The sequence below is a fragment of the Meles meles genome, chromosome 20, assembly GCF_922984935.1.
Source record: "Meles meles chromosome 20, mMelMel3.1 paternal haplotype, whole genome shotgun sequence".
Taxonomy (NCBI): domain Eukaryota; kingdom Metazoa; phylum Chordata; class Mammalia; order Carnivora; family Mustelidae; genus Meles; species Meles meles.
The window spans coordinates 57,545,908-57,569,123 of NC_060085.1; the positions used below are offsets into that span (position 1 = coordinate 57,545,908).

The 23,216-nt window shown below is 47.7% G+C and overlaps 1 protein-coding gene across 1 annotated transcript in view; it reads left to right on the forward strand.

Moving 5' to 3' along the window:
- The window catches only part of IQSEC1 (IQ motif and Sec7 domain ArfGEF 1), a 377,460-nt gene that overhangs the window by 117,643 nt on the left and 236,601 nt on the right, over nt 1-23,216 (forward strand). Inside the window, exon 2 of the mRNA XM_045990563.1 lies at nt 5,751-5,780. Within this exon, the coding sequence (XP_045846519.1) occupies nt 5,751-5,780 (30 nt within the window). The remainder of the gene's footprint in view (nt 1-5,750; nt 5,781-23,216) is intronic.

A 23,216-nucleotide genomic window follows, 5' to 3' on the forward strand; every position in this document is an offset into this window, starting at 1 on the left:
TTCTTATCTTGGCGTGCGTGGGTCAGGAGCCCGGGAGCAGCCTAGCTGCGTGGGTCTGACTCGGGCACTCTGAGATCGTCAGTAAGCCGTTGGCTGGGGCTGCACCCGCCGAGGGCCTGGGAAATGTACCTGTAAGCTCACTCGTGTGGCTGGTGGCAGCCGCTTCCGGTCCTCACCACGTGGGTCTCTCCACGGCTGCTCACAAGCCAAGGCAGCTGGCTTCTCCCAGCGTGAGAGGTCGAGATGGAGATGAAGAGGGAGACACGCGCACGCACACATGTGCACACGCACCCATGCCCGTGGGCACTCGCACCCACGCACGTAGGCACACACGTGCACACACATGGCCCCTGCTTGCTTACTTTTCTGCCACGGCTCTGATACAGTGGAAAACAAAAAAACAAAACAAGAACCTTGACCACTGCTCCTGGGGATCCTCAGTCCTCTGTGGCTCCCTGCGGACAAATCTGGAGCGTCTCCCAGCTAACAGAGCGCTCATCCGCACCTTGTTGCGTTCGCCGGTCGGGGAAGCATCACACACTTCTGTGGGCCATTCTGGTCTCCATCATCTGCTGGCCACAGGGCGGGGGGAGGGGGGTGGGGAGTGAGGGGGCGTGGCCTGCTTTGGTGTGTGCTGAAGCCGCTGGAATTTTTGGGCAGGGAGTCCACGGTCTTTCTAGAACAAGGGCTTTACATTCAGGTGTCTGGAACACACGTGGCTAGGAAATACCTGCTTTTCATTTTACTTCCTCTGCTACCAGCAAGTGCACGGGGGAGTTTGGGCATGGCCAGAAGACCCCCCCTGTGGCCCCAGGCCTGGAGGTTTGAGGAACAAAGCAGGGACTCTGTCTCCACTTTTAAAATAACTCATCACCTTGTTGAACAGTTGTTCACGTTTCCCATTTTGAAATTGTGACTTATACATGCGGAGGACATACAAAATGTATCTAGACACACGTGTGTATATGTGTGTAGGGGTTCAGTGTGAACCCCTACACACTCCTACTTAAACTCAAACTCAAACTACTTAAACTCCTACTTAAACCCCTACTTAAACTCAGTGAGTTTAAGACTCACTCCAGTGTGGGCACCTCTGTGTCACATCAGCTGATTTACTACAGTCAAGCCCAGCAGCCTGGAAAGCACTTCCTCTAACAGCAAGTCCTCTCTGGAGGTGACGTGTGCCCTGACTTTTGTGACAGTCATATCCCTGCTTGGCTTCACTGTTTAACTCCCAGGTGGGCACCTCTCAGCTGCGGCGCTGAGTTTTGCCTATTTTGTTTCTGTCTGGGGGATTGTGACTGGGTAGGCCACTCCCCCTGCTGCTGGGGGACCGCCAGAGCTTGTGTGGTCCCCTGGATGCTTGGTGTCCCTGGTTTTGTGGGGATGGGCCACGTTCATCCATTTTCCTGCTGTAACACATTCCAGCTTGGGGCATGTCTTGTGCCTCTTGTGGGTCAGGGGGTGCTCTTACTTTCCTGGGTAACACCATCTTTTCTACCATGGAGCACTTACGTGTGCCAGACCCTGGGATGAGCTGTGGAAACGGGGAGCAGTATTCATCAAACCATAATCCAGAGAAATCTCAGCTGTGGGAGAGGGGCAGCCTGCTTGAGAGGCCCAACGCAGAGGGAGGCCTGGCCGAGTTTGCAGAAGGTGGGCGGAGAGACACAGTGGCGGAAAGTGACCGATGGTCATGGGGTGTTAAGTACATAAAGCACTGCAGGCGGGAGGAAGAGAGTGTGCAAAGGCCCTGAGGCTGGAGGGGGTGATAGTCAGCTCTGGCTTCCATAGCACCATGAGACTGGGCGGCTTGCATGGCAGGTGTTGATTTCCTCACAGCTATGGAGGCCGGCAGTCCTGGGTCAGCCTCTGGCAGGGTTGGTTTCCGCTGAGGCCTCTCTTCCTGGCTTGCAGTGGGCTGCCTTCTCATGGTGTCCTCCCACAGCAGAAAGTGAGTGAGCTCCAGTGTCTCTTCCTCTTCTGGTGTCCCCACCCCCGGAGCCTCACTAAACTTTACACTCCTCCTCACAGGCCCATCTCCAAGCATAGCCACACTGTGCGTGGAGAGCGGAGGGTTCAACATATGAATGTGGGGGACACAAACATTCTGTCCATAGCAGGGGTGAGGGGGACTTGAGGGATTGGAACGTTCCTGGGGCAAGAAGTGGGGCAGCATTTGGGTTTTCACAGACTTAGTGATTTGAAACCACAGTCATCATTTCTTTACTCAGGATTTCACAGTTTGGGCAGGACCCATAGGGACAGCTCTTCTGAGCTCTGTGTCACATCAGCTGAGGCTTTGCTCCCAGTGGCTGGCAGCTGGAGGCTCAGCTGGGGCTGATGGCTTCAAGCCTTCCCCCTCTCCCTCCCCCTCTTCATCCTCCCTTCCCCATCTTCCTCTTGTTCCTCTAGGTGGCAGCTTGGGCTTCCTCTCAGCATGGCAGTCGGTATCTAAGAGCAAGAAAGCAAAATCTGCCAGTCCTCTCAAAGGTTAGGGGCATCATTTCTGCCATGACAAAAGTCACAGAGTCCAGGTACAGCCACTGGCCACTCACATCACAGACCTTGTCTTTTTTTTTTTTTTTTAAATAAAAATGGCGTCTATTTAAGGTGTACCACGTGTTTTGTTGTACACGTATACAGTAAAATGTTTACCACAGACAAGCTGATTGCCATGTTTCTCTCCTCACATAATTGTCTTTGCTTTTTGTGGTGCAAGTCCCTGAAATTTCTTAGCAAATTTCTGGTACACCGTCTGGCATTATTACCTGTGGTCACCACACTGTAGGTTGGATCTCCAGACTGGCTCATCCTACAAAACTGTTTTTTTCAACTTGTAGAAAATTTCAAACACGCTCAAAAGTAGACAAAACAGTGTCAGAACCCCTCCCTCCCAATATATCCAACTTCACCAGTTATCAGCTCACCGCTTATCTTCTCTATCCCCCACCTTCTCCTTCATATGATATTGTCTCCAATTTGTCCACAAAACAGTACATATCCTGAAAACAATTGTGTCATAAGTGTGCGGCAGGGTGGGTTTTCCCCCGTGGGCCTCCCAGGAGAGATTCCGGTACCCAGTCCCAGCATGTGTGGGAGGGGGGCGGGTTCCCACACCACCAAGCCATTCTCTGACACCAGCTGTGTGTCCTCGCATTCAACCCCATTCTGTCGCTCTCTACCAGGAGAGAGCCTCGGAGCCCCCAGGTGAGGTCCTCAGTTCTGCCCTCACCCCCACTTCAGATGCCCGTTCTTTGCCAGCTTAGCTTGTTACCTGTGTTTCTCACTGCCTGGCTATAAATCAGAGGTTGCCGTGATTTCCCCCTTGGGTTCAATTAATTTGCTAGAGTGGAACTCTAGCATGAGAGCCTGGCTGCTTCTGAAAGGAAGTGATTCAGGAACAGCCAGGTCGGAGAGGTGCGCAGGGCAAGGGGACGGGGAGGGGACGTGGAGCTTCTCTGCCTTCTGGATGTGCCACTGTCCCTGAATCTCTGTGTGTTCACCAGCTGGAAGCTCTTCGAACCCCCTCTGTTTGGGTTTTTATGGAGGCTTCATTACTTAGACTTGATTGATTACATCATTGGCTGTTGGTGACTGATTCATTCTCCAGCCGTTTCTTCCCACCCAGAAGGTCAGGAGGTGGGACTGAAACTTCCAACCCTCTGTTCTTGGTCGGTTGCCCTGGCAACCAGCCCCCATCTCTAGGTGCTTTCCAAGAGTCACCACATTAACATGAACCTAGTTACAGTGGAAAGGGGCTTGTTAGGAATGAAAAGACACTCGTTTCACCTTTCACCATAATGGCTCTGAAGTGATTTCAGGGACTGAGGACTAGAGAGAGACCAAATAGTAGAACAAAAGATGTTTCCATTGCTCCCATGGCTCAGAAATTCCAAGGGATTGGGGACCCCATGGCGCAGTCAGTTGAGTCTGACTCTTGATTTCAGCTCGGGCCATGATCTCTGGGTCCTGGGATTGAGCCCCAGGTCAGGCTCAGCACTCAGTAGTGAATCTGCTTGAGATTTTTTCTCTCCCTCTGCCCCTCCCCTCCAGTGTGTTTTCTCTCTCTCTCAAATAAATAAATAAATGTAAAAAGAAAGGAAGGAAGGGAGGGAGGAAGGAAGGAAGGAAGAAATTTGCAAGGGTTTTGGGTGCTGTGAGCGGGGAACTATGGACCAAGACCAGATATATATGAGAAATACATTTTGGTGATCTGAGTGACCAAATATATATATTTTTTATTAATCATGATTTTTGCACCTGGGTAACCAAGACCTGGATCAGGACCCAAACATGAGCAGCACCCGCTAACCCCCAGAGCCCCCTTCCATCACCACCCCAGGAAATTCCATCCTGACCTCTAACGGGACAGAAGGCTGTGGTTTGCTTGTCTCCCGTAGAGGGACAACAGGAAATAGCCTCCTTGCTGGCTGGTCCTGCCACTGAGCACTTACACTGCCTCTGGGAGCCTCAGTCCCTCTTCGGCAAGTGAGGACCATGCCGGGCCTGCCGGCCTGCTGTGAAAATCAGTAGCACACGTCAGGGCCCGGCCCTGGGCTTGGCACTGCGTAAGGACCGAGTGCTGGGTGTGTCTGCTCTTATTTCCCCTTCTGTACTGGCTGAACAAGGAGGTGGCCGTGGCCCTGGCAGGTGCTGCGTAGCTGGGGACAGCTGGAACCTCCCAGACAGCCAGCAGCTGGAGATGTTGAGGACCCTTTATGGCATCCTGGAGAAACATTCCTGCGCCGGGCCGTCAGTTAGCTTGAAAGACAGCCTGGGTAGAATCTGTCACTGACACAGCAGATGTAGGAAAGGGCACGGGATGGTCTCGTAAGATCAGCAAGTCCAGCTCTGTGAGAAAAGCCGTTCCTCTAGGCTTCAGTGCTGATGGAGCCGTATGCAGCCAGTCAGTAAAATTACTGAAAAGGGCAATTTGAAAAAAAAAAAAAGACTTTGGGTTAAGTGTATTTTTATTTCTGTAGCTCACTGGCAGTAAAATCCAATTTGGGACTTCCAGGGATTAGATTCCCGAATGTGCTTGCTCTTAGCCCTTTGCTCCTTCAGACCCTGGGAGCCCGGCCGTGGCTTTAAAGCCCTTCGCTGGGAGCAGTTTAATCCCCAAGTCCCTTTCCTTTGGTTTGCAGACCGCAAAGGCACCGCTGTCAGCGGATGCCGTGTATTTCACAGTCTCCGTGAAAGTTCAAGTGTGCGCGATACGATCTAATTGTCCAATTCCTTGACATTCAGGCTTGTCTCCTTTGTAAAGTGTTGTAATTGATTTCTGGGTACTTGAAAATGGAGCTGGTAGTGGGCTCTATGCTGGAAATACCAAGTAGGGGATGCAGGAAGGCCGGCTGCACCGTCCCCGCTCACTCATTCCTTCCACTGCTGCCTCGCAGCGCCCAGGGCACAGAGTTCTGGAGCCACAGGCCCCATTCTGGAGTTGTTCCCTAACTTCTGGGATGTTCCGATCCTGGGAAGACAATTATAATCAAGGTGATGTGCCGTGGAGGAGGCTGGGAAGCCGCAAGCTTCGAGGAGGAGGTGGTTTCAGGGTGGAGTTCTAGGTCAAAACCTGACAATGGGACGCCTTGGGGGCTGGACCTGGGGGCAGTCTGCTGAGGCTGGAGAAGGGCTCCCAGGGTCCTGGGGACCTCGTGGGTCCCCACATCTAACGTCCTCATGTGGACCCCCAATGGTGGAGGGTACTTCCTTGCATTCTAAGTGTACGTTTTCTCTCTTTGCAGGTCTGAGGGAGAAAGTTCCCGGAGCGTCAGGTATGTGTTCATCAGCCTCCATTTGTGTGTCTGTGTCCGAGGAGCGGGCGGCTTCCATGAAACCATGTGCTTTGATTTCTCTCTGATGAGGTCTCACCAGGTCAGAGCCCTGCTCCCTTGCCGCCCCCGGCCCCGGTCTGCCCCCCACGGACCTTGGCCATGCTCTGTCTGCTGGCTTCGTGTCCTGGAGCAGCAAGAGCCCTGGTTTATGGTGCTGATTCTAGAGTGACCTTCCTGGGGGGGTCACCCAGCTTTGTGGTGGTGCTGTTCCATCAAGGGCTGTGGCGGTGTCTGGTTTGGCTAGACTGTGGCTTATCTAAGAGAGGAAGCTTCTCAGCTCAGACAGCCCCCGGGACCTGACTTAGGAGGTTTGGTGGAGAGGCGGGCTCCTGCCAGCCTTGACTGATGCAGTGTGTCTCCATGGCACATGGAGAAGATGACACTTGCAGCTGACACATGTCTGTCCCCAACCCCACCAGTGGAGGGTGGTGGGGGCTTCATCATGGAGTGGGGTCACAGCTGGGGATACTGACTGTAGCGCTGGTAGGAACCAGATCCCCCGGGGGGTAGTGCCTCAGCCCAGGGGGCTGGGGCCAGGCAGGTCTCCAGGCTTGAGTTGGGGGACCAAGGAGGCCGTGAGGGATGGGAGACGGCGGTCTGGTGATGAGGGTGGGAGAAGGGAGGAGAAGCAAAGAAGTCACTAAAGAGCCATAGGGCTGCCCAGGCCCATTGGCAGCAGATGGGATTTCAGGTTTCTGGCTGGTTTGAATAGCACTGTGAGAGTGCTGGGGACACAAGATGCTCATCCCGAGCCTGGAGCTGGGAGATTCCGGCTTCAGTGGGGTGCTCTAGGCAGCCTGGGGGAGGGAGAAATGCAGATGGGTGACGGTAGCTACATCCTGGGGAAGCTCCTGGAAGCAGCACGGGGAGACCCCATTTTGTACCCATGCACTTAGCTTTGGCTTAACCCAGGAGACACGCGTGGTGGTCCCAAGCCAGGGAGGCGGAATAGCAATGGAAGAGCAGGGTCCCCGCAGGAAGCAGAGGCCCACTCAGGGTGTGGGGAGGGGTGCTGAATAGAGTGTCATACGAGGGCTACCAGTGGATGACGGCAGATCGCCACTGGCCTGAGAGGGGAGAGGAGATACACGTAGAGATGGAGAATGGCTGAGGCCAGGAGATGCTGGAAGAGGGGCAGCTGGGCATTCTGGAACCATGCCCCCCCCCCACTGCCAAATACGTGCAGCTGTGAGAACCAGGGAGGGTGCCCTTGGTGGGCTGATGGGGGAGGAGACCCCTCGAGCAAAGCAGGGGGCAGGTGAGCGTGTACCTCACATTATCTTTTGGGTAGGGAAAATCAGATATAAGAACATGCTTTCTTGCTTGTCATGTTTGCGTAAATAAGCGAGGGCAGGAGAGGCGAGCAGTCATTAGAATGGTCCCTTGGGCGATGGGGAACAGGGCGGGCAGAGACAAGAGTGGCCGCGAGCCTTCTGCAAGTGTGCACTGTGCTGTTGCTTGAGCTTAGAACCATGCAAATATATTCCCGACCCAGAATATTTGGTAAAAATAAAGAGCTGTCTGAAGAGAGGGTGAGTTGCCGAGGGGTGGTGAGCATCCTGTCGCTGGGGTATGCACAGCATTGGAAGGGGATTCACATGGGGAGGGGGGAGGAGAGGCCCCTCAGCCCCACTTCCCCTTGCCTCTCGCGGCTTCAGGATCTGCACTCCCCCCTCTGATACACTCACCTGGAATTTTCTAAGACTGGTGGGCTTGCACCAGCAAACTCAGCCAAGTTCCTAATTGAATGGGTGCTGGGAGACGTGTGCGGGGTGGATGTTTGGCCCTAAATACCCCCCCCCCCCGGGGGGCTATCAGGAAGCTGAGTTCTGTAGGACAGGTATTGGAAGACAGCCCTGAAGCAGGAGCGTGATTCCCCCACTCCGGGGGAAGGGTGGAAAAGACATTTTGGTGGGGGGAACAGCATAGGCAAGGATCTGTGTAGAGAATAACGAATGGCCTGGGAACGGGAGCAGGGGACTCTCTGCAAATTGGAACATATGTTTGCAGCTCGAGCCAAATGGTTCTCGGCAGGACATGCAGAGATGAGGCGCTGGGCAGGGAAAAAACCGATGGGAGTCCAAGCAGAGAAGGCTGCATCTAAGTTTTTCTAAGGCTCAAGAACCCAACCCCGTAGTGACTTCTACTCTGCTGCGTAGACTCTTGGGACAGGCCCAGAGACCTTTAGGACTCATGGTAGAAGCCACTGCTGGGACTTTAAGATGATGTTGTCAGGACTTGACTGCATCTCTTTCTTGTGCCAGGCATGTGTTTTGCCCCCCAGGGAGCTGTCACCACAGGGGTCAGGCCTCGGACACATACGCCACTCTCTGCTCACTAGCATGGGGTAGGCACAGGGGCACAGGACAGGAAGACCCCCAGATGGTTCAGATCTGACCCGTTCTCTGTACTTCAGCTCACTACCCTCAGACAGCTGCAAACTTTGTTGCCCAGGGAAGAGTGACCATGAAACCTCTTCCTAAAGGGACCCTGGCACAGAAGTGCCGAGTGTTCATGGCTGAAGTGCCCTTCCCCCTGCTTGCACTCCTTGGCTTTCTGTGCTCGCCTCTGATACCCGTGTTCACTTTGATTTCTGGCCTAGTGACTTGAGCACTAAACCCTCCAGGAGGAGTAAGGAACCCAGATGAGGCCGCCCCCCTCCTGGTTGTCTCCCAGCATAGAGCACAGAGCAGGCACCAACAGGCTTAGTGGACTGAATTCACCTTGGTCTCACTGGGAACCCCGGGCACAATGCCTTGTCCACAGAACGGGCACAAATTACTGTTTGCTTAATTGGATTCAGAACTCATAAATATTTTCAGGCCATAAACTGGAAGGGGAAAAAAAATTGGACCATCTACTCTGCTCCGTGGAGAACTCCCCTCTCCCCTTGCTTCATCCCCCTTTCCACTATAAACACTCACCAAAATTTGTGGGGAGAGGGGCTACATTTGACTCAGAAAGGCAGTGCCTGGATTTCCTGATCCTAGCTTCGTCTGAACAGACACCAAGAGCTGATGATCTTTGCTAAATGTTAAGGAAATGAACTTGAACCCTGAGAGAACCCGCCCACCCTGGGGCCCCCGCTGGGTGAAGTTTTTTCTTTATGCTCCAAGGACACGCACCACTGCTGGCTTTCTGGTGGGCTGGCAGAGCCTCCTGGAGCAGCAAGGAGTGGTCTTTGCCAGGAGAAGCCCGTTTGCAGTTGTGTGCGCGCTACTTTTCCCCGAGGCAAAACATTTGCAAGATCAGATGTATTCATTTTCCACAAATGAAATGACTCAGTTTTGACCATTTTGCAAACGTAGGACTTTGCTCCCTTATTCCCAGGGCACGTGTGTCTGTTTTGCACTGCATTCCGAGGGAGGCTGTGGAGGCCCTCCAGTTGGAACCTTCTAATGATTTATTGGTTGGGGGGAAGTGGGAAAAGAAGAGCTTTGCAGAGTTTGGAGTTTGAAAGAATGAACAACTGCAGGGAGGGCCCAGAGAGGGTGCTGATTCTGTGTTTGAGGTACAAGGACTTTGTTCAGCACAAAAGCATTTTTTTTTTTTTTGTCCTCTCTGTGGTTCTCATCAACCCCCTCAAATGAACCCAGCCATGTTCATTAATAGGAGTAAGTACCAGTTAGTGAGTGTTGGCTGCAGGTCGGGGTCTCACCTCACCAGCACAACCACCCCCCCCTTCATGAGAGTTATGGTGAACCCCATTTTTTCCACCCTGGGAAACTGAGGCAAAAAAATACTTGAAGAGCTCCCCTAGATAACATGGTTTTCAAATGCGGACCCCCGACTTGAGACCCAGAGCCTTTCTAGGTTGAACCCCCAGCTGGTGCTTATGGAATAGACAGATTTCCAGACCCTGTCCTTCTCGTGTCCGACTAGGTGGAACCAGGGTGGGGCCTGGGACTCTGGATTTTAACCACTTCTTGCATGATTCTAACAGGCAGCCTGAACACACAGCCTCCCTCCCAGTGTCCAGTATTAGGGCGTGCCTGGCTCACAAGTGTGAGCTGATCAGTCCCTGGGAACACTGAATGAGGCCGTTCCCCTAGGTTGCCTCCCTGGGAGGAATCCTGAAACACTAACTGGCATTTCCCAAAAGGACCCAACCAGTGAGTTTCTCAGGACCCTGAGCAGCTGGTGAAACCTGGGGGCTGCTTGTCTAGGGAGTGTGGGAGCCGCTTCTGGAGAAGGTGGGCTCAGTTACAAATGTCTTAATTGGAACTAAGACGTGTAAGTGAAAGCAATTAGTCAAAATGAATCCATTTTCCTGTGAACATCTCCCATCACTCCGCACCAAGACGAGGCAGACTTTGTAATTAACCAGGCCATTTCTTCCTCCAAACCCAAAACGAGAATGTGCAATTTATTTTGTATGTAAGGAGGTATGAAAATTGCCAAAGGTGGCAGACAAAGCCGGGCTGTTTGTGGGGCTGTGTAAACAGAGTTGAACTGTCACCTCCAGGATGCAATGAGAGCTGGTTCCAAATCAGAGAGAGGGGCTGGGGGCTTCTGCAGCCGGGTCCCGAGGTGCTGCGCTAAGAACTGAACACATGGCCTTGGGAGGAGAGCAGAACTTTTTCAGCACCATGGACAGGAATAGAGGCACAGGGGTCAGAGGATTCTGAATTAAATCCTTCTCATTCCTGAATTGCTGTATGAGTTCTAGTAGTTTGGGGGTGGAATCTTTTGGGTTTTCCATATAAAGAATCATGTCATCTGCGAAGAGAGAGTTTGACTTCTTCATTGCCAATTTGGATACCTTTTATTTCTCTTTGTTGTCTGACTGCCGTTGCTAGGACTTCTAATACTATGTTGAACAAGAGTGATGAGAGTGGGCATCCTTGGTGTTCCTGATCTCAACGGGAAGGCTGTGAGCTTTTTCCCATTGAGGATGATATTTGCTGTGGGTCTTTCATAGATAGATTTTATGAAGTTCAGGAATGTTCCCTCTATCCGTATACTTTGAAGCGTTTTCATCAGGAACGGATGCTGGATTTTGTCAGATGCTTTTTCTGCATCAATTGAGAGGACCATGTGGTTCTTCTCTCTTCTCTTATTGATTTGTTCTATCACATGGATTAAAAATAGAGCTTCCCTATGACCCTGCAATTGTACTACTGGATATTTACCCCAAAGATACAGATGTAGTGAAAAGAAGGGCCATCTGTACCCCGATGTTCATAGCAGCAATGGCCACAGTCGCCAAACTATGGAAAGAACCAAGATGCCTTTTGACGGACGAATGGATAAAGATGTGGTCCATATACACTATGAAGTATTATGCCTCCATCAGAAAGGATGAATAGCCAACTTTTGTAGCAACATGGACGGGACTGGAAGAGATTATGCTGAGTGAAATAAGTCAAGCAGAGAGAATCAAGTATCATATGGTCTCACTTATTTGTGGAGCATAACAAATAACATGGAGGACATAGGGAGATGGAGAGGAGATGGAGTTGAGGGAAATTGGAAGGGGGGGTGAACCATGAGAGACTATTGGACTCTGAAAAACAATCTGAGGGTTTTGAAGGGGCAGGGGGTGGGAGGTTGGGGGAGCCAGGTGGTGGGTATTAAGGAGGGCACGTATTGCATGGAGCACTGGGTGTGGTGCAAAAAAACAATGAATTCTGTTATGCTGAAAATAAATTTTAAAAAATTACACTTGCAAAAAAAAAAAATCCTTCTCATTCATCTCTACTCTCTGTGTCACCATGAACCAGACCCTGAACTCCAAGCCTCAGAGTTGACATTCATTCAGTGGTTTTTATTGAGCACCTACTGTATGTGTAAATGAACCCAAGTTCGTCAGCCTGATGCGCAGCAAAGACCGTCAGGGGGGCATCGAGTACGCAGAAAGGAGAGGGTTTATTCCAGAAGCAGCCAAACGGGAAGATGGGAACCTCAAATCCACTCTCTCCCAGGAGGGTCAAGGGAGGAAGTTCTGGGTAAAAAGTTGCAGTTGCACTTTTTCGTCCCGTTAACCCTTTGGTTACTGGTTTCAATCTCCACCGTCTTTTGACCGGTCTTCATCCTTGAGTGTTTTGGAAAGATGACCACTCTGGTTAATTCCCATTGCAGTGGGGTGAAGACAGGGGTAGAGGAATGAAAGCTTTCTGCTGCTTTCTGTCTGGACTATTCTTTAGTTCCAGATTGAAAGTCAGCATTCTGCATTACTGGACTTTTGTATTATGGTCAATAGTTCTTGTACTATGTTCTGTGTAGGGTTTTAGTGGAGGGTTGTTGTGACCAAGTAGCATGTTGTACTCACGGACTGATTTCTTGGACCCGTTCCCCCTAAGTAGTACTGCTTTCAGGTCCACTCACTGGTCTGAGGGGGGCCCTTTCCAATGTTCTCCCTTTTCCCAGATAGGAAACCTATGCATTCTCGTGATTCTGTTGGGATCTCGAGGAAAGCGTATGGCCTCCACTGAATGCCCAAGGCATTGGATACCATTCATGTGATTTTTTTACCCCATTGTCGCTCTGAATTATTAGCAGCGGTCCAGACCTTCCGCTCTGAATTATTAGCAGCGGTCCAGACCTAGGAAGGTTTTGCTTATAGGTGTTTTGACAACTTCTGAGGCCTTTGGGCCCTGGGTGGCTCAGTCAGTTAAGTGTCAGCCTTGGGCTAAGGTCATGATCCTGGGGTCCGGGGACTGAGTCCAGCATCAGGCTCCCCACTCAGTGGGGAGTCTGCTTCTCCCTCTATCCTTACCCCACTGCTCTTGATCTCTCTCTCTTTCTCTCTCTCTCTTTCTCTCTCAAATAAATAAAATCTTTAAAAAAAAAAAAAACACACTTCTGAGTCATTCTCTGAACAGCATGGAAAAGCTTCAACCCAGCTTGAAAAGGGATCTGCCAATATTAGCAAACAGCAGAATCACTTGTTGTTTTTGGCATTATGGTAAAGGCCACCTGCCGGTCTTCTCCAGATGCGGTGGCTATAAGTTGTATAGCTTTTAGAACTGGTGGGCCCTAGTCTTTGGATTGTTTCTAGCACAATGGGCACATTTTTGAGCAGTTCTCTGAAGATTGGAACCTGCAATATACTTCCAGATCCATTGAAGAATATCATCTTTCCCCTAATGGGTGCTTTGGTGATACAGACAAATATGAACTATTTGTTCCATAAGATGTTCTGGGATAAGGATTCATTATGTTTCCAGGCAGTATTAGTGCCAGCAAGGTGTCCAAATCCCCATTCCCTAGCTCCTCTGTGGTCCGCCAAAGAATATTGGGGTTGATACTTAGTTAAATCTAACTCTCCATTATGGAGAGTTTTGGAGTCTTTGTATGGGCTGTCAATATGGATCCGTTGGGCAGTCATCCAGTTTCTGGCAACCTTCACAGTGTGCAATAACTCATGGGCCACCCCTGCACCCAGCTCTTTGTTGTCTTTGATCTGTGAAACAGACCTCATCTATGTTCATCTCCAAGTCTGCATTGTCCAATGGCAGATCGTCCGATCAGGACGGCTGCAATAAGTTTGTTCAAGGATCCGTGTGTCTCCAATGATTTTTCCTAGTGGCCCCCAGAGCACAGGCACGAAGATGGTCTCCATGTGGGCCACTGTGGCAACTTTCCTCTGAAATTTACCTTGGGTTGTCCAGCTTCTATTTGTAGGGTTTCAGGAAAAGGAGCAGTTTTAGTTCTCAATGATTCAAGTCAAGACAGCAGGAGAAAACTGGAAACCTCAGTTTGGAGAGTCATAGCCAGCTATTCAAGGAAACCAGAAGAATTCAGTACCCAGCCCAGTTTTATGGACAACCAAGCAACACTCAGAGACACCATAACTAGAATCCAGTGTGTTACAAAGTGTGTTACTGAAACAATTTCTCTCTCTAAAATCACCCTTATTTCCACTAAAGAGAGCCAAATTAAGACTAATTCCTTTGTAAAATAAGTCCAGTTTTAATAAAGTTGGCTTGTGTACATAGGTATAGAAACAATGGTGATTGTCATATAGGTTCTTGTTTTTGTTTTTAACCTGCTTTTCTAGAACATTTTTTAACACTCTGCTTTAAGAATTTACTTATTTAGGGGCACCTGGGTGGCTCAATGGGTTAAAGCCTCTGCCTTTGGCTCAGGTCATGATCTCAGGGTCCTGAGATCGAGCTCCGCATTGGGCTCTCTGCTCAGTGGGAATCCTGCTTCCCCCTCTCTCTCTGCCTGCCTCTCTCCCTACTTGTGATCTCTCTCTCTCTCTCTCTGTCAAATAAATAAATAAAATATTTTTTAAAACAAGAATTTACTTATTTAAATAAGTTCTACACCCAATATGGGGCTCAAACTCAAGACGCCAAGATCAAGAGTTGCATGCTCTACTGACTGAATCAGCCAGGCACCCCTGATGGAACACTATACCTGTAGATTTGGGTGGATTCCTCTCTTCTCACAGTCCCCAAAATGTCCTAAGGTTCTTGCACCTGCCAGGAAGTGACCTTTCTTAATCACCTGGAAAAGCTGCTGGAAACTGTGTAAGCAAGGTATCTGGCGATTTTTCCAAAGGGCCTCATTGGCTCCATAAAGTCATCCTCAGTGCCCTAAAGCTGTCTGGTCATATTTGAGTCTGTGCACATCTTCTTCAACTATGACATTTCCAGTCAGAGCTTTGGGAATATGACCAGTGTTTCCAATTGGGTCCTGTTACAAGGAGAACAGATGCTTTGACCTTATGCAAATAAATACATTGCCATGAAAACATAAAAAAACTCACTGAGAGCTTCTGAATTCTGATGGTATCAGGTAGAGAGAGATAAATGTTTCATATCTGTTTACAAATAAATTTTTTTAACCAAATTTTGGTAAGTCATAGACAGACTTAAATCCAGTAGAACAAACATTGGAGAACCAGCAGTGGTTTTTTTTTTTTTAAGATTTTATTTATTTATTTGACAGAGAGAGAGAGATCACAAGTAGGCAGAGAGGTGGGCAGAGAGAGAGAGGGGGAAGCAAGCTCCCTGCTGGCTCAATCCCAGGACTCTGGGATCATGACCTGTGCCGAAGGCAGAGGCTTTAACCCACTGAGCCACCCAGGCGCCCTGAATGAGCAGTGTTTTAAACCAGAGTCTGTTTGAATGCAGTTTCCCCATTAGTTCTGGAAATTCTTACTGAGTTTTGCTGTATAACCTTGAAGGAATCAGAGACCCGTGTTTGTCAATACAGTAGAGCTGACAGGGAAATTCTGTGACACACAGTTCTTCAGTAATTCAAATTACAAGCAATGACATTATCCCAGGACATATCAAAGCCTTAGGAATTGTATGAAATTTCTAGAACAGTTAGCTATAGCACTCACCCATACAATTTAGCCTAAGAAGGTTTATCACTCCTTGTCTGACAGTGCTTCCCATGTGACTGGACATCGCAAATGAACAAGCCTAATTAGTCAGAAACACTTCATTTTGAAGTTGAATTTTTGGAAGCTTGCCAAATATCAGGAGATTTTAAAGCACAGGGGTAAATTGGATTATAGATCATTATGAAACACGATACTTGACTTAGCCAAGGAGGCAAGAGGAGATTCTCAAGGTAAATGTAGAGGGTTATGGAGCTGTTAACAAACCTTAGCTCTCTTTTTTTTTTTTTTTTTTTTTTTAAAGATTTTATTTATTTATTTGACACAGAGAGATCACAAGTAGGCAGAGAGGCAGGCAGAGAGAGAGAGGAGGAAGCAGGGTCCCCGCGGAGCAGAGAGCCTGATGCGGGGCTCGATCCCAGGACCCTGAGATCATGACCTGAGCCGAAGGCAGCGGCTTAATCCACTGAGCCACCCAGGCGCCCCAAACCTTAGCTCTCTTAATAGGGAACAGACTCAACTTTCCGAAGTAATTAAAGAATTCACAGAGACAAGACATAGAAGCTTTGTTTTTCTAGGCCGATTAAAGATAAAGAAAAACCTTTGTTTATAATTTTTTTAAAGATTTTATTTATTTATTTGACAGAGAACACAAGTAGGCAGAGAGGCAGGCAGAGAGAGAGGAGGAAGCAGGATCCCCGTTGAACAGAGAGCCCAATGCGGGGCTCGATCCCAGGACCCTGGGATCATGACCCGAGCCGAAGGCAGAGGCTTTAACCCACTGAGCCACCCAGGCACCCCCCTTTGTTTATAATTTAGACCAATAATCTAAGAAGGCCCTGTCATATGAACGGAGAGAAAACCCACATTCCAGTGTTCCACCGGTGTACTTCTGCTATTAAAACTCACTCATCGCAACAAGATGAATTTTTTAAAAATTTATGCAGTCCCTCCTTTTTCCTCTGTGTCATCCCCACATTGATATTGACTGATTTTGACAAGGACATCCAGGGCACTGCGTAGATCTAAGTTCTCCTGATGGGTGTAGGGATATGCTGACCAGCATCTCCAGCTGGGCGAAGGTCTCCCAGTTGTAGGAATGCTGCCAACAGTCCTCAACTCTCCGCCGCCACCGGGGATGGCCTTGACTACAGACAGCTGCCTTGCCAAGGGCATGCCTCCTTCCCAGGTGGTCACATCCAAAGACCGTTATGAAGATCCAACCCCTTTGACCTGATTTAAGATGTCTCTGAGGAGCAGTCCAACTTTTGGAACTCCTCATAGAGTCGTCTCTGGCTTCTGCTGGTGTTGGATCACTGCTCGGCTTCTGCCCCATCTTGTCCTCTTCCTCTCCCTTCGCTTCCGCAGATGTCCATCACTCCCTCATAAACTCTACCTACGTGCTAATCTCCGTAACCTTGGTCCTGATCATGCATAAAGCTCCTTCCTAGAAATTCCCTTCTCACCAACCTTCTACAAATTTTTTTTTTCATTCAGATACGAAATATAAAAATTTTATATTCATTCAGAGTTTGCCCTAGGTTTTCCCTCTTTAAATAACCAGTCTCACTTTCCTTGCATACAGAGTTATTTCCCATATTTTTCCCAACCATCTCGATTACATTTATTAAAATTATTTACGTCTCTGTATTTGCTCGTCGATTCCCCGTAAAGCTTCCAAGGGGATTAGACAAAGCTCTTTTTTCTTTTCTGGTGAATTTTGCAAGGGAGATGATATCAACTTGCTTGACTTTCAGTAAACACAGGCAGAATAAAACTTTTATAACATTGGCAATTCTAAGGGCATATCCATTTAATTAAAAAAAAACCTTAAGTGAGCTTTAATACCAAATATTTTCCAAGATCACATGAATCTGAGAAACAATCTGGGTTTGTTTCTATCTTTCTGAGTTTTGGAATGCCCAGTCCTTATTTACAAGTGCTTGCCTTTACACCAATGAAATAGAGCACGTTTACAAATTAATTTTAGCAATCGTGGAAGTAGAGAAAATATCTCACATTTACAAGGTATATGGACACACCTACAAATACACAAACAAGAGGCAGCAAAATTTTAAAGGCCCAATTTCCAAACAGCTCCCTTTTATAAAACATATCTAATTGCAAGATGGTATTTATAATCTATGGATCCATTAATTGGTCGTTTTTCTCAGGAGTCTAATGAAGATTGTGTCCAAACCGAGTTGCAGAAAAAGATTGCCCAATTCTGGAGCTGTGGACTGAGGCTCTTAGCAGATGTTCAGCCTGATTCTGGAGGCACTACTGGTCCTCTCTTTTTTTTTTTTTAAATATTTTATTTATTTGACAGAGAGAAATCACAACTAGGCAGAGAGGCAGGCAGAGAGAGAGAGAGGAGGAAGCAGGCTCCCCGCAGAGCAGAGAGTCCGATGTGGGGCTCGATCCCAGGACCCTGGGATCATGACCTGAGCTGAAGGCAGAGGCTTTAACCCACTGAGCCACCCAGGCGCCCCGGTCCTCTCTTTACACAGGAAAGAGAAAGATTTCATAGGAACCAGATTCGAGTCACTGAGCACAGAACTCATCTACGCAGATATTTTATTTTAAGATTTTATTTATTTATTTGACAGAGAGAGAGAGAGAGTACACAAGTAGGCAGAGTGGCAGGCAGAGGGAAAGGGAGAAGCAGGCTCCCTGATGAGCAGAAAACCTGATGCGGGGCTCCATCACAAGACTCTGGGAGCATGACCTGAGCTGAAGGCAGAGGCTTAACCCACTGAGCCACCCAGGCGCAGAAATCTTTTTACAGAAATCTTCTAGTGACTGTCTGGAAGTGGGTCAGAGTATCTGGAGGCGTCAGAGTAACACCAGCCTGATAGAATTATTTAGGTAGTGTCCTTCCCCTGAATGTTTGAAGAGTTTGAGAAGACTGGTGTTAATCCTTTCAGTGTTTGGTAGAATCCACCAGTGAAACTGTCGGAGCCAAGACTGTTTTTCTCAAGAGGTTTTTGATGACTAACTCATCCTTTTTGTTCCGAATCCATTGCAGTTTTCTATTTCTTTGTGATTTGGTCTTGGTAGGATTGATATTTCTAGAAACTTGTCTGTTCTGTCTGGGTTCTCCAAGTTGATAGAGTACACTGTGGGTAGCCCCTGATCCTTTCTGCGTCTGTAAGCGTCCATGGTGACATGGTCTTGCAGCCTTCTCTGTGCTTCCCACAGTCCAGCTAGCAGTCTGCCAATTTTGTTGATCTTTTCCAAGAGCCAACTTCTGCGTTTATCGATTTTTTTCTTTTGTTTTTCTAGTCCCTCTTTCATTTATCTCGCTCTAATCTTTTTTTATTTCCTTCCTTTTACTAGCTTTGGCTCTTTCTAGTTTCTTACGTTGCATAGGTGTGGTGTTGACTTGATGTCTTCTCAATTTTACTTTTTAGAGAGTGAGGGGGCAGAGGGAGAGAGAGAGAATCTTAAGCAGGCTCCATGTTCAACACAGAGCCCAACACAGGACTCAGTCTCATGACCTTGAGATCATGATCTGAGTCAAATTCAATAGTCAGACTCTTAACCAACTGAGCTACCCAGGCACCCCTCTGTCTTGATTTTTTTTTTAAGATTTTATTTACTTATCTGAGAGAGAGAGAGCACATGCACAGTGGGGAAGGGCAGAGGGAGAGGCAGAAGCAGACTCCCCACTGAGAAGGGAGCCCGATGCAGAGCTCAATCCCAGGACCCCAGAATTTTGACCTGAGCTGAAGGCAGATGCTTAACTGGCTGAGCCCCCCAGGTGCCCGTCTTGATTTTTAATGTAAGTGTTTATGGCTATTAATGTCCCCCATAGCTCTACTTTGTTGTTCTCTTTGAGTTTTGTTGTGTTTCATTTCCTTCATTTCTAGGTATTTCCTTTTTTTTTTTTTTTAAAGATTTTATTTATTTATTTGACAGACAGAGATCACAAGTAGGCAGAGAGGCAGGCAGAGAGAGAGAGGAGGAAGCAGGCTCCCTGCTGAGCAGAGAACCCGATGCGGGGCTCGATCCCAGGACCCTGGGATCATGACCTGAGCCGAAGGCAGAGGCTTTAACCCACTGAGCCACCCAGGTGCCCCTAGGTATTTTCTGATTCTCTTGTAATTTCTTCTTTGACACGTTGGTTCGTTAAGAATATGTTTTTAGTCATCACAAATTTTTTGAATTTTCTCCTTTTCCATTTGTTACTGATTTCTGACTTCATCTTATTGTGGTTGGAAAAGATACTTTTTTGCTATCTATCTTATAAAAGCTACTGAGACTCAACTTGTGACCTAACACAAGGTCTGTCCCGGAGATGGTCCTGTGCGCACTTGAGAAGGACGCACAGGTTGATGCTGGGTGGGGTCCTGCGCCGGTCGGTTAAATCTGGTTGGGCTATCGTGTTGTTCCAGTCCACTCTGTCCTTACTTATCTTCTGTCTGATTGCTCTGTCCATTATTAAGAGTGGGATATTGAAGGCTCCAACAATTATTTTAGAACTGTTTTTCCCTTCACTTCCGTCAGTTTTTTCTTCATATATTTCGATGGCCTCTCATTAGGTGTGTAAATAAATGTTTATCATTTATCCTCTTGCTGTGTTGAACCTCTTAATTAACATACGGCCACCCCACTCTCTCTTTTGGTGACTCTCTGCATGGATTTCTGTCTCCACTTTTTCAACTTTTTGTGTCTTTGGATCTCAAGTGTGTAGACAGCAGATAGTTGGATCATGTGTTTTTCCTATTCTGCTAATCTGTTGACTCTATTTACATTTAAAGTAATTATTGGGGCACCTGGGTGGCTCAGTCGTTAAGCGTCAGCCTTCGGCTCAGGTCATGATCCCACGGTCTTGGGATCAAACCCCACATCAGGCTCCCTGCTCGACAGGAAGCCTGCTTCTCCCTCTCCCACTGCCCTGCTTCTGTTCCCTCTCTGGCCATGTCTGTCTCTGTCAAATAAATAAATAAAATCTTTTTGGGGCGCCTGGGTGGCTCAGTGGGTTAAAGCCTCTGTCTTCGGCTCAGGTCATGATCCCAGGGTTCTGGGATGGAGCCCTGCATCAGGCTTTCTGCTCGGTAGGGAGCCTGCTCCCTCCTCTCTCTCTCTGCCTGTCTCTCTGCCTACTTGTGATCTTTGTCTGTCAAATAAATAAAATCTTTTTTAAAAAATCTTTTTAAGAAAATAAAGTAATTACTGATAAGGAAGGACTTATCTCTGTCCTTTTGCTCTTCATTTTCTATTTGCTTTTTGTCTCCCATTTTCTGCATGGCTGTCTTCTTTTACATTTAGTTGATTTTTTTGTGTAGTGAAACATTTCACATTCCCTTCTCATTTCCTTTTGTGTACGTTCTATAGCCTCTATGTATGTGATTACCATGGGATTACATTCACTATCCCAATGTTACAACGCTTCACGTCAATTTATACCAGCTTAACCTCAATAACATGAAAACTCAGCTCCTCCGCAGCCCTGAGCCATACCGATGTCACAAATTACATCTTTATGCATTTTGTGTCCAAAAGCATAGACTAATAATTAGGTTTTTAAATATATCAGTCTTGGGGTGCCTGGGTGGCTCAGCTGGTTGAGCTTCTGGCTCTTGGTTTCAGTTCAGGTCATGATCTCGGGGTCATGAGATTGAGCCCCGCATCAGGCTCTGCGCCAGCGTGGAGTCTGCTTGAGATTCTCTCTCTCCCTCGCCCTCTGTCCCTCCCCCAGCTCGCATGTTCTGTCTCTCAAATAAATCTTTAAATGTGTGTGTGTGTGTGTTTGTACATATCAGTCTCTTAATATAGAGAAAAAGAAGTAGAGGTACAAACCAAAGTTATAACAGTACTTTCATAATTATCTGTGCATTTACATTTACCAGACATTATTTCTCCATAAGGTTTCGCGGTATTACCCACTGGCCTTTCATTTCAACCCAAAGGACTCCCTCTCCTGCAGGCCTGGCCCAGTGTTCAGGCCAAGTCTCCTTGCTTCAGTTTATCTGGGAAGGTCTTCATTTCTTCCCCAATTTGGAAGGACAGTTTTGTCAAATGTAGGAATCTTGGTTGACACCTTTTTCTCTTCGGTACTTGGAACACCTCAACCCAGGCCTCCTGACCTCCCAACCCAGCTCATGACCGTTTTGGTGAAAATACGATGAAAGCAATCTTCCTCTGATCTTCATAGATAAATGTGACCCTTGATGCGTTTTATGCAACAGAATGTTTTCCTGTACTATGGTGACGTCTGTTAAGTTGTAGCATCATTTTGAGACCAGGGTTTAAACCAAAGGAACTAAGTATTTTAAGTGTAGACATGATGAGGTCTTTAAACGCCAAAATTACAGTTGTTTTTTCAAACTAGAAATGAAAAAGCCATGGAAATGTTCTATAGATTTTGATTTCTCATAAAGTAAATGTCAATCTTGAAAAACCCACACAAACACAAAGCTCTTTGGAGGTCTTTTTTTTTTTTTTTAATTTTTGAGTAAAGCGGTCTTGGGAACAAAAAGTAAGGAAACCACCATGGTTTTATCTCTAACTGTGACTGGTCCGTGACTCAGCCTGGGTTTGTGGTCCGTGTAGCCTGGGAAGCCTTGGTGACCTGACTGACTTGGACCCCAGTGAACTTGTTTCCTACTTTTTTTTTTATTTTATTTTTTTCTTTTTTCTCTAATCTTCTCAATTTTCTCAATTTTCCTTTTTTTCTCTTGTTTTTTCTCTTTCTGAATTTTTCTCCATTCTCACTTTTCATTTGTTTTGGTTTTTTTTTCATTTTTTTGTCTTTGTTTAGTATGAGCGTTTTAGTATGGTTAGCATAGTCATATTGTTGGTGTAAGTATCGTATAGTTAGTATTGATAGTATGATAGTATATTATTGTATATATGTAGATTATATATATACTAACTGTATATTATAGTAAAATATTGTATCGAGAGATGATAGTAAGCATCGCATAGTTAGTATTATTAGCATAGTGAGCATAGTTGGCACTGTTTATATTAGCACGTTTTGTACAGTCCGTATTGTTAGCATAGTTAGTATTGTTAGTTAGTATAGTTAGTATTGTTAGTTAGCATAGTTAGTATTGTTAGTTAGCATAGTAAGCATAGTTAGCATTGCTATTTAGTACTGTCAGCGTAGTTAGCCCATCAGCAGCTTCACCACCATGAAATTGGCCCAGCACATCCCGACCAGGACAAAGGTGACTGTGAAGGTCATCGAGAACACCCAGCTGAATGCCACGGGCCATTAGGGACTTCTCTGTGAACCCCCCGAATATTGTCAAATCATGTGAGGTGATCCACACGGAGAAAACCTTATTCCTTGTTGGAGAACATGTAAGCAGGGACACCTGTGTGACTCTTAAGTGCCCCTCGTCCGAGTGACCCAGAAGGGGGCTCCAGGCCAACTCTGCTGGCTGTCGTCAGGCGGTCGGTGTGGCCACCAAAACAGTATCGTTGTCAGAGATCTGAAGCTGGAGAACATGCTTTTTGTCAATGAGCTGACTAGAAAATTCACCGAATTTGGCCTCAGCATCGAGTTTGCTGGCTACAAACTCAACACTTTCTGGGGTAGCCCCCCCTTTTGCAGCCCCAAGACACATCCTGCACTGAAAACACGTTGGCCCTTCTGTTGGGTGTGTGGGGCCTGGGGGAGGGTTTATATTGTTTGGTCCCTGGATGCCAGCCTTTTGTGGGGGAAGCTTTCTGGGAGCCACCAAGACTAATAACTAAGCAGGGAAGGCTACGTTCTGGTATTTCTGTCCCTCAGATGTGAAAACTGCTTGAGAAAATGGATGACCAGTAACGCCAGACAGACAGAAAGGCTAAAACATTACGGAGGACCTATGGGTAAATATGGGGCAGGGGGGAGCAACTCAGGCCTTGCAGGGAGACATCCTGGGATGACAGAGACCCCGGGAGTGACTCGGGTGATGATGAACATGGGCTATGGGTGAGACCTGACTGGAATGCAGGAGTCTGGCTTTTCCACTTGCCCCATCCTGGAGGAAACCCCACCCCCGCCCCCACCCACAGGAAATGGGAGGAGGCCTTCCAGATGGAAGGAGGCTATGCACATACAGGACAGGGGTGGGGGA